Raw genomic sequence first — 12,055 nt, forward strand, 5'->3', positions numbered from 1 at the left:
TTTTTATTTTTGGGACAGAGAGAGACAGAGCATGAACGGGGGAGGGGCAGAGAGAGAGGGAGACACAGAATCGGAAACAGGCTCCAGGCTCCGAGCCATCAGCCCAGAGCCTGACGCGGGGCTCGAACTCACAGACCGTGAGATCGTGACCTGGCTGAAGTCGGACGCTTAACCGACTGCGCCACCCAGGCGCCCCTGGACCATTTTCTTATACCCGACACGAAAATAAATTAAAATTGAAAAAAAAATTCTAAAGGGATGAAGGACCTAAATGTGAGATAGGAAACTATCAAAATCCTAGAGGATAACACAGGAAGCAACCTCTTTGACCTTGTCAGTAGCAACTTCTTACTAGAAACATCACCAGAGGCAAGGGAAACAAAAGCTGAAATGAACTTTTGGGACTTCATCAAGATAAAAAGCTTCTGCACAGTGAAGGAAACAATCAACAAAATTAACATGAAACTGATGGAATGGGAGAAGATATTTGCAAATGACATATATGATATAGGGTTAGTATCCAAAATCTGTAAAGAACTTATCAAACTCAATACCCTAAAAATAAATAATTCAGTTAAGAACTGGGCAGGAGACTTGAACAGACATTTCTCCAAAGAAGGCATACAAATGGCCAACAGACACATGAAAAGATGTTCAACATCACTAATAATCAGGGAAATACAAATCAAAACCATAATGAGCTATTACCTCACACCTGTCAGAGTGGCTAAAATTAACAACACAAGAAACAACAGGTGTTGTGAGGATGCAGAGAAAGGGGAACCCTCTTGCACTGTTGGTGGGAATGCAAACTGGTGCAGCCACTCTGGAAAACAGTATGGAGATTCCTCAAAAAGTTAAAAATAGAACTACCCTATGACCCAGCAATTGTACTACCAGGTATTTATCCAAAAGATACAAAAATACTGGTTCGAAGGAACAGATGCACTCCAATGTTTATAGCAGCACTATCAACAATAGCCAAATTATGGAAAGAGCCCAAATGTCCATTGACTGATGAATGTATAAAGAAGGTGTGGTATAGATATACAATGGAATATTATTTGGCAATCAAAAAGAATGAAATCTTGCCGTTTGTAATGATATGGATGGAACTAGAGAGTGTTATGTTAAATGAAGTAAGTCATTCAGAGAAAGACAAGTTCTATATGATTTCATTCATATGTGGAATTGAAGAAACAAAACAGATGAACATAGGGGAAGGGGAGGAAAAATAAAATAATATAAAAACAGAGTGGAAGGCAAACCAGAAAAGAGTCTTAACTATAGAGAACAAACAGGATTATTGGAGGCAAGGTATGTGGGGGAATGGGCTAAATGGATGATGGGTTTTAAGGAAGGCGTTTGTGATGAGCACTGGGTGTTACATGGAAGTGATTAACTGGATTCTATTACTGAAAACAATACTTATACTGCATGTTAACTAACTTGAATTTAAATAAAATCTTGGAAGAATAAAAAAATTGGGAAGTAGTGCAGATTATATCTAGTACATTTAATATATAGAAAATAAAAAGAAAATACAATAAAAATAAAACACCAATTCTTAAAAACTTTGGATACTGTTTCTTAATTAAGGCATGCCCATCTTTAGGCATCCCTTTCATCTCAGCCTCCTTAGGTTCATCAAAATGATGCTAATGCTAAGGCACACTCATAGAGTCCTATAGGTTTTGACTCTTGCTAACTGGGTTCATGATTCCCACTCTTCTGAATTGTCCCTTAGGAGGAGACTGGATATTCACTCTGTTAGGGATACCTTTGGTAATAGTTTTCATTTTAATTTCCTGACTGGAAAGAGAGATAGAGTGAGAAATATTAACCCTACAACTGGAAACCCTACAACTGGAACTCCTAACCCTAAAGGAGACAGTTTCAGAATTGTCAGAGCAATAAGGATGAGAAAGGAAATTGTCTCAAACTTGAGAAAAGATGCCCTTTATTGCAAGAATGGAACTTTATTGAAAGACGTAATTACTAGCCTCTTCTGGAAAGAGTGTGGTATTTCTGATAATTTGGACAACTTTCTGAAAGACTTTGATTAAAGTAAGAGCTTCACATATACAGCTAAACTTTACCAGAAGCCCAGGATCATCAGTCTTGTGACATCCTAGTAATTTTTATTCAGCTATTCCCTTCTTGTACCCAGACTAACAATGTTATCCAGTGACATCTTTTTCCTATAAAAATTTATCTACTAAGGGGTTACATTTATATCTTTTTTTTTTTAATTTTTTTTTTTTCAACGTTTTTTAATTTATTTTTGGGACAGAGAGAGACAGAGCATGAACGGGGGAGGGGCAGAGAGAGAGGGAGACACAGAATCGGAAACAGGCTCCAGGCTCCGAGCCATCGGCCCAGAGCCTGACGCGGGGCTCGAACTCACGGACCGCGAGATCGTGACCTGGCTGAAGTCGGAAGCTTAACCGACTGCGCCACCCAGGCGCCCCTATATCTTTAAAAATCATATTAGAAATTAAAACAGAACTTAAAAAAACTATATATTAATTTGCTTTAAGATAACTATAATAAATACATTTCTTCTTAGCACAAATAATGTATTTTTATTTTAAATAACTATATTCTCAAAATAATGTGAAGAGTTGAATTATCTTACATTTTTGCAACATTTTATTTTTTTAAAAAAAATTTTTTTTTTTTCAACATTTTTAATTTATTTTTGGGACAGAGAGAGACAGAGCATGAACGGGGGAGGGGCAGAGAGAGAGGGAGACACAGAATCGGAAACAGGCTCCAGGCTCCGAGCCATCGGCCCAGAGCCTGACGCGGGGCTCGAACTCACGGACCACGAGATCGTGACCTGGCTGAAGTCGGACGCTTAACCGACTGCGCCACCCAGGCGCCCCCATTTTTGCAACATTTTAAACTGTCAAGTTAAAAAATCTATTAACTAGAAATAAATATGTGAACAATTTTTTTGGGAAGAGTTTCCCCTCATTGGCAAGTTTGAAATATAACTTTGGTACCTCTTTACAATGAATTCATTTGAAGCATTGCTTTAATAAGGAGAGGATTAGAGAAGCTTTCTCTATGTTTTCATGGGGAGAAATTTCATGCATATTGTTCAGATTTTCCTTTGAGTTTGAGGTTTTTACATTCACTAAATACTCACAATCTTTCTGGCCACATCCTTGAAGGCTTGTTTTACTTGTTTGTTCCTTAAGGTGTAAATGAATGGGTTCAATAAAGGGGCAACTGAGTTATTGAGCACAGCTACCCCCTTATTGAAGGCAACCCCTTCTTTAGCTGAGGGTTTTATGTACATGAAGATGCAGCTGCCGTAAGAGAGGGAGATGACAATCATGTGGGAAAAACACGTGGAAAAAGCCTTTTTCCTTTGCTGAGCTGAGGGGATCTTGAGAATGGTCCAGATGATGTTTGTGTAGGAGAGAATCACCAGCACCAGAGTGACCACCAAGGTCACAACTGCTAAGATAAAGTCAACCAGCTCCAGGAATCTTGTGTCTGAGCAAGATATTTCTAGGAGGGGTCCATAGTCACAGTAATAATGATTCAGCATGTTGGAGGCACAGAAATCCAGCTGACTGGTCAGGATGATTGGGGATATGATGATTAGGAATCCAGCCAACCAAGAGCAGAGGACCAGCTGGATGCAGACTCTGCTGCTCATAATGGTCATGTAATGCAGGGGTTTGCATATGGCCACATAGCGGTCAAAGGACATGGCAGCCAGAAGGTAAAACTCTGTGGCTCCGAAGAAGATGGCAAAGAAATACTGAGTGAAGCAGCCAGCAAAGCTGATGCTCTTGTTTCCAGTTGTGATGCTGAAGAGCAGCCTGGGAGTAAAAGTGGTTGTAAAGGAAATTTCTAAGAAGGAGAAATTCCGGAGGAAGAAATACATGGGAGTCTGGAGGTGGGAATCCAGTAGAGTAAGGGTGATGATTGTCAGGTTTCCAATGATGCTGAATATGTAGGTGAGGAAGAGAAATATAAAGATTACAAGTTGGATCTCCGGGATGTCTGATAGTCCCAGCAGAATGAATTCTGTCAGAAAGGTTTCGTTTTTCATTGCTAACCTTTGCTGCCTATAAAGGTACAGAGGAAATAAATCAGTGATGAGAATTGAAGAGGAGCTCAGGAACATTTAGGAGAAGCTAAGTCTTTTCTGTTGAGTCGGTTCAAATATCTATTTTTTGTCAATTTGATTCAAATGAGAGATTTTCTATTGGACAGAGAGGCTGGATCTTCACAAGAATTATTATTTTAAATTTTCACGCAGGAAAATTTTCTCCTTGGTTCCATTTTAAGTTCTTCACGTACTTTCCTAGCCTACCTTCTAAACCAACTCCCAAGTTATCATTCTCTCCATTTTCTGTTTTTATTTTCACTTTGAACATTGAGTCTACTTTTGATCTTTCACTATATCTGGTAACTTGGCAGTGATGTCTCATTTCCATCACTCTCTTGGTCTCAGTGTGAGAAGAAAAGCTGTGTTAGTTCACAGTTGAGGAGGCTTTAGGAGGGAATCAGCACTACCATTATAATTGCAGTAACCAAAGATGCCCTCAACTTCCCTTCAATTTTTTGAATTTGTAGACTGTTGTAACTAATATCATCGGTCCGTAAATCTTTGCTGCCAGTCTTTCGGTCTCAGGACTCCTGTCTTAGATGGTTTTAGCAGTGGACCAGGTGCTATATATCCAAGAAGATACCTGATATCATTTTCTTTCATATCTGTTGGTACTAAAAACCATGTAATTTTACTCTGGCTAGACAAAGAGAACTGAAATCAAAAGTTGCAAACCTCATTTAAGAGTTTGGTGCTGGCACAAAAACAGAGACATATGTCAATGGAACAGAATAGAAAACCCAGAAATGGACCCACAACTATATGGTCAACTAATCTTTAACAAAGCAGAATAGAATATCCAATGGAAAAAAGACAGTTTATTCAACAAGGCTGTTGGGAAAATTGGACAGCAACATGCAGAAGTTGCTTGCGACTAGTTATATCATACTTCAAGAGGTTGAGTATTTTTTAGTTTATTTGAGTAGTTTAGTTGAGTATTTTAGTTTATAGGTGAAGAACATTGTTCTGAATAGTTACATAGCTATTATGATAAAATTTAACTTAAATTTAAAATTCAGACTAAATTTTATTTAACCTTCTCTATAGTTCTCAAATTCTCAGAGCCTTTTTCAGCGGGTAACATACTTACAGTTTATTAATAAGTAAAATTTCCTCTGGCATGATCCTCCACATCTACCTTTCTTTTATCAAGACATTTCTGTCCCTGTGCTCATCTTCTCATATCTCTTTTCAAAAGAGTAGATGACTCTTCTTGTGTCAGAGGCCAGTCTCTTTCGAACTCTTGAAAATATAAACAAGTAACAAACATATTTATTTTACCATCTTCTCCATTAAAAAGCATTTTATGTACATTTACTTGGTTATAACTATGATAATAACTGTCATCACTTGAGTTGCCAAACGTTGTCACTATTTTATTTGATTCCCATAATGACTCTTCGAGATAGGTAACCCATTACTATCTCCATTTTGCAGATGAGGAAAGGGAGCTTTGGAGCAGTTGACAAATTGTTCCAAATCCCACTAGTGTCTTGTGGGGCCAGAATTATGTCCCAGTACTGCCTGATCCTTAGTCTGCACACTCAACTACCAGGTTGTGCTGCTTTCCCATCCTCATTCAGGAACAGAATGATTTGAACTATTGTCTGAATCTTACAGAGGAGATAATGTGCATTAATGATATTGTGAGGATAATAGTGGTGATGATGATAAACTGAGGCTGGTAAAATTTTAGTGGTTTGGCCAAGCACACATAGCTGCAAATTCTTCTATTTTACAGTACACATGCACCAGACATGCTTCTTTGTTTTTTAACATATTTATTAAGCAGAGATTGCATATTCTTAAAAAAATTCTGTATTTTTATATTTTGTCTCAATATTGTCTTTGATTTTTTTCCTTCTAATATTTTCTTAATTTCTGCCTTTAACTAATGGCTTCTTCCTAATTTTTCATCCTTTCTCGAGATTCTAATGATGTTCTCTTACTCTGGCTTTACATTCCTCTAAACACATTTTTCAGAAGTTGTTGCTGGCTTTAGTTTTAAAATGTGTGAAACGATTCTGTCTTATACTTGCCTCATACTGTTAGGCCTGGATTCCTGTTTCATTTTCAGTCCCATATTTTTAACTCTCTATAATACATTTTCTTTTGGACATATCCCCCTCAAATTAAGCTTAGGGGAAGTTAGGGAACTAACAGGAACTTCCAAGAGCCAGTTTAGGATAAAGTTGCTTGAATACAAAAATTTATTTTTTTCCATTTCCTTTCTCTCTTCCACTGATGAGTGGAACACATCAGGACACATCATGAGTCTTACCTGGTTCTGCTGGAATTTTGAATGTTAAAATATATCTCAGCGTCTTATTTTTTTCCTTGTGATAAAGCCTATTTAAATTTCCAAACTCCTTGATAGGTTTTTTGGTTAAATGTCAAGAAATTTAATTTTGAAAAATAGTAACTCTTAAGAGTCAGGGTTCAGTAAGTGTTGGTTCTCTTGCCCTTCCCCTGCTTTTAAGGAACTTACAGTCTATTTTTAGAAAGATGTCATATACATAAAATAGAAAATGGTTAATTATTGAATAGAATGCATCATTACATTAATTCTTATTTAAAAAATGTTATTGTATAAAAACTGAGTTTTATCACTCCCAAGTTTTCTTTCAGAAGGTAGTTGAAAAAAGTTATGTTTGTAGACCATTGATCTAAATTTAACTTCCTGTATATTTATCCATATAAATCCTAAAGGGGATTTCTAGTATTTTCAGGCAAACTTTTAATAGGAAGATAGTCCTTACATTAACCCTGAAAAACACCTGGCTCAAGCTACTAGAGTCTTTCTCTGTTTCTATAGCCAAGACACTATAGAAATGGGAGTTTATCTCTTCCTCCACTTCTGGCAGATCTCCTTGTGCAAATAGAGACAGAAAATCAGTAAATTGAGTCCATTTGCTAGGCACTATCATCTGAGTAAGACAACCCGTAAAGAGTGTCATTAGCATTTGTGAGATGCTTTGTGGAATTAAAAAAATTGTGGTAAAAAACATGGAACATAAAATTTACCATCTTAATCATTTTTAAGTTCAATAGTGTTAAGTATATTTACTTCAGTGTGCAACAGATCTCCAGAACTTTTTATCTTGTAAAACTGAAACGCTATAGCCATTTAACAACTCATTTTCCCCTTTCTTTCCTGCCTCTGGCAAGCACCATTCTACTTTCTGTTCTTATGAATCTATTTTAGTTAGTGCATATAAATAAAATCATACAATATTAATCATTTTGTGACTGTTTTATTTTGCTTAGTGTAATTTTCTCAAGGGATGTTCTCCTTTTTAAAGGCTGAATAATGTTGCATCATGTATACATATCATATTTTGCTTACTCAGTCATCTATTGATGGATGTTTGGGTTGCTTCTATTTTGGTTATTGTGTATAATGGTGCTATAAACATGAGTGTGCAAATATATCTTCGAGATCCTACTTTCGGTTCTTCTGGGTATATACCCAGCAGCCTGTATTGTTGGATCATATGGTAATTCTATTTTTAGTTTTTTGGGGAACCACCATGCTGTTTTCCATTGTGGCTATACTCTGTGGAATTTTTACATCAAAATGAACATCTGAATATCTGTGACACAGCATAAATGCAGAGAGATGCCTGATTCTAAGATAAGAATTAATGTAAATGATGCATTTTATTCAGGCATTAACTATTTTGTGATATATATTAAACAGATATATAATTAAGCATATATATCTGTATATATCTATCTCTGTATATATCTATCTCTGTGTGTGTGTGTGTGTATACACATGCGCACACACACACACACACACACACCATCTTTCTAAGAATGGACTATAAATTCCTTAAGAGCAGGGGAAGGACAGGAGAACCAACACTTATTGAATGATTGTAGTGTTGGTTTATGCTAGGCATATTATAAATATATTATTCCTCTTTTTTGGTATTCTTTTATTCTCCAATTACAGTGGCAAAAACACACAGTATGGTCAAAATACATAGTTGTTAAATAAATGAAAAAAAGATAGTGCTCTTTTTTCTCTTCCCCTCCTTAGTTTGTTCTCTTTGGTAATTTACCACATAAATTGTATATATGTTTTTGCTTTTTGGTCTAGTAACTAACAGGAACTTCCAAGAACTAGTTTAGGATAAAGTTGCTTGAATACAAAAATTGATTTTTTCCCATTTCCCTTCTCTCTTCCACTGATGAGTGGAACACATCACGACACATCATGAGTGTTGCCTGGTTCTGCTGGAATTTTGAGCTGAGAGCCAGGCCTCTATCGGCAAGGTGTTTTTTTTTTTTTAAATTTTTTTATTTTTATTTTTTAGAGATTATTTTTTTCATAGTTTGTGCTCTTCAAATAAGCACACCATCACCAAATAAGAAAAACCTGTATTTCTTTTATTTGTTATTGAATTTTGAAATGCTTTAATAAATGTAGAGTTTGGGCACACAACTCCCTCATGCTTTGTTTTCAGGATACTTATCTGTCTCTCATGGAAAGAGAAACCTCAGACATCAAATGATTTCAGGGGGGCTTTCATGAACTACTTTAAATTTTTAACACTGACTCTACTCTTAGGGAGAAGTGTTCATCTGCACCTGGATTCCCCCATCCTGTCTATCTAAGCCCCTTGGACAGGCTCAGTCATTTCCTTGGTCCCAATACAGAACCAGGAATTCCAGATATTTTGTTGTAATATTCTTTTTCAAAAAGGTCAGTGATTGTCCTAAGAAAGAAGCCTCAAATGTTTTTGGGCATCCTATTTTTGTTCTGGTCTTCTAGGTTCCCTGAAATAAAGAAATCCTAAGACCCTGAATCCTAAGCCCTCTACACCTGGGCTGTGTGCCTATCTGGAACACCAGAGAGTCATCTTTGCTGTTGTTCCCAAGAATGTACTAATCTCGAGGATGTGTAGAATGAGCTGATGTCATCCAATGATGTGAATGTCCAAGCTCTTGCGCTTCCTTGCCTTCATTTTCGGTCTTTGATGAATAGCTTTATGTTATCATTCAAAAGTTCACATTTACATTCCATATAAATTCTGTAATAAATTCACTTCAATAGTTTTATAATATTGTTTGTAGATGTAAAAAGTTGGAAACAATTTGAATTTCCACCAATAGGGAAATGATGAAAAAATTTTGGGATATCCAAACTACAAAATGCCAATAAAAATGAATGGCAAAGATTTATGTGAACTCATTTGGAAAGATATATTTTTTATATTGCTATGTGAATAAAGCAAGCTGCTGAACTATAGTGTATTGTGTGATCCCCATTGGGTAAAAAAAGATATATTTCAATATCTCTATATCTTATATATGATATAAAAGTATATTTTTATATGCATAGTCACATAGATCTGGGAGAGTAAAGGATCAGTATTATCTTTATGAAGTTAGATGAGGAAGTGAGGGACATAGGGGAAGCTGTCTGTTTATACTTTGTCTGTACTGCATGAATGCTATAAATTATTTTTAAAAATTGAATTTTAGGTGACAATGTTATATTAGTCTCATATACAACATAGTGAATTGACCATTCTATACATTACTCAGTGCTCACCACAATGAGTATAGTTACCATCTGTCATCATACAATGTTTTCTCAATATTATTGACTATATTCCCTATGCTCTACTTTTCAGCTCCATGACTTATTTATTTTATAACTGAAAGTTTGTACCTTTTAATCCCATTCACCCGTTTCACCCATCTTACCAATCCTCCCTGCTGGCAACTACTAGTTCTCTATTTATGAGTCTGTTTCTGTTTGTTTTTTAGACCCTACATATAAGTGAAATCATATGGTATTTGTATTTCTCTCTCTGATTTATTTCACTTAGCGTGATACTGTGTAGATTGGAACCATCAGCAAAATGAAAAGGCAACCTAGTGAATGGGAAAAGTTAGTTTTTAATAAAAACCCCCACACTCATGATTTCATGCTCCATAAGCACAAACAGGTAACATTGATATAGCTATAAAATGCAAATATACTTACACTTGACTTTCAGGGCAAGTGTGAGATATTACCCATACATGTCCGTGGGATGAATCACAATTTAGGAGTCTGAAGTGGATGAACGATGGCATAAAATTGAACTTGTTTGCTTTCCCACCTGTACTTATTGACCTAATTGTCCACAAATTTCACAAACTTATGAAAATTTAGTAGGAAAAACCCTACTCATCCTGCTCTATATCAGCTTAACTGTGCCACTTTTTCATTCTACATTAATTTAAAATGCACCCTGGACACCCTTGAGATAAGATTTATTTAAATTAAGCATAGTTAAGTAGTGATAACAGGAAGCATCCTTCTTCAAAGCCTTTTTCCTTTGTTCTGACTTGTTTGAGCCTGGGTATGTGCTCCTTATGATTTTATAGCAGAATGAAGCATATTTTAAATGTTCTATTCAGAAGAGACCTCAGCACGATCATTTGAGGACAGAAGTTAAAGATCCCAGGAGACCAACATTTAGAGCATAGTAATAAACTCTATTTTGTTGAAAACTCTGGAATTGAACTTTTAATAAAGGGTTGGGGAAGAAGTCCAAAGGGACTCTGAGGAAGCTAATAGGAGAACATCAGAGTAGTACAAAAGCCTTGTGGAAACTGCAGTAATGATAGTAATTAAAAATAATAATAGGCAATAGAAAACAACATGTTTTTTGAGCAGTTTACTACATGCTGTGCATAATGCTAAATAAGATACCTTTATTACATTTATATATAACTCTAAACAATATAACATAATTATTTGCTTGATGTATAGAACACTGTATGTCTTCCCAAGGTAAGATAGTAGCACTTGGGGCATTTGCTTTCTGTTGCTGTGGTGATCTTCATATTCGTCAAATAACATGAGATATGGAGGAGAGGTTAATATTTTTCCCAGTAGCCCCTTTTCTTTCCCGTCAGTCTTTTGTGCCCTGGTAACTATTCTGAGATGGAAGACTGGAGGCCCTGTATCCTTCTTCCATTTCCTCAGTCTTGAAAAAATCCCTCTTCTACTTCCTGACTGACACTCTTGCTCAAACTTCTTCAAATCCATTATCAAAGTCTAAATATTTTATTTTATTTTAATTCCAGTGTAGTTAACATACAGTGTTATATTAGTTTCAGGTGTACATTATAGTGATTCAGCAATTCCATATATTACTCGGTGCTCATTAAGATATTTCTTAATCTCTCTTAATCATCATCACCTATTTCATCCATCCCCCACCCACCTTCTCTCTGATAACCATCAGTTTGTTCTCTGTAGTTAGAAGTCTGTTTCTTGGTTTCTCTCTCTCTTTTTCTCCTTTGTTCATACGTTGTGTTTCTTAAATTCCACATGTGAGTGAAATCATATGGTATTTGTTGTTCTCTGACTGACTTATTTCACTTAGTGTTATACTCTCTAGCTCCATCCATGTTGTTGCAAATGGCAAGATTTCATTCTTTTTATGGCTGAATAATAGTCCATTGCATATATATACACACACCAGATCTTTATCCAGTCATCTATTGATAGACACTTGGGCTGCTGTCATAATTTGGCTATTATATTAAGGTTGCCATAAACTTAGGGATACCTGTATCACTTTGAAATAATGTTTTTGTATTTTTGGAGTAAATACCTCGTAGTGTGATTACTGGATCATAGAGTAGATGTATTTTTACTTTTTGAGGAAACTCCATACTGTTTTCCACAGTGGCTGCACCAGTTTGTATTCCCACCAATAGTGTACGAGGGTTCCTTTTTCTCCACATTCTTGGCAACACTTCTTTCTTGTGTTTCTGATTTTAGCCATTCTGACAGTTGTGAGGTGATATCTCATTGTAGTTTTTTAAAGTTTATTTATTTTAAGGGGAGAGGGGCAGAGAGAGAGGAGGAAAGAAAATCCTAAGCAGGCTCTGTGCTGTCAGCGTGGAGTC

General features: G+C 36.1%; 1 protein-coding gene across 1 annotated transcript; it reads right to left on the reverse strand.

The window, feature by feature from the left end:
* Positions 1-3,142: 3,142 nt before the first annotated feature.
* On the reverse strand, positions 3,143-4,072 carry LOC131483987 (olfactory receptor 6C4-like). The gene has a single exon (XM_058682286.1). It carries the CDS (start codon positions 4,070-4,072, stop codon positions 3,143-3,145), a length of 930 nt encoding a protein of 309 aa, XP_058538269.1.
* Positions 4,073-12,055: the final 7,983 nt, after the last annotated feature.

Source organism: Neofelis nebulosa, chromosome 8 (genome assembly GCF_028018385.1).
Source record: "Neofelis nebulosa isolate mNeoNeb1 chromosome 8, mNeoNeb1.pri, whole genome shotgun sequence".
NCBI classification, from domain to species: domain Eukaryota; kingdom Metazoa; phylum Chordata; class Mammalia; order Carnivora; family Felidae; genus Neofelis; species Neofelis nebulosa.

What these genes read in the sequence shown, in the direction of transcription:
- LOC131483987 (XM_058682286.1), bottom strand. Translation starts at nt 4,072, where the DNA reads ATGAAAAACGAAACCTTTCTGACAGAATTCATTCTGCTGGGACTATCA.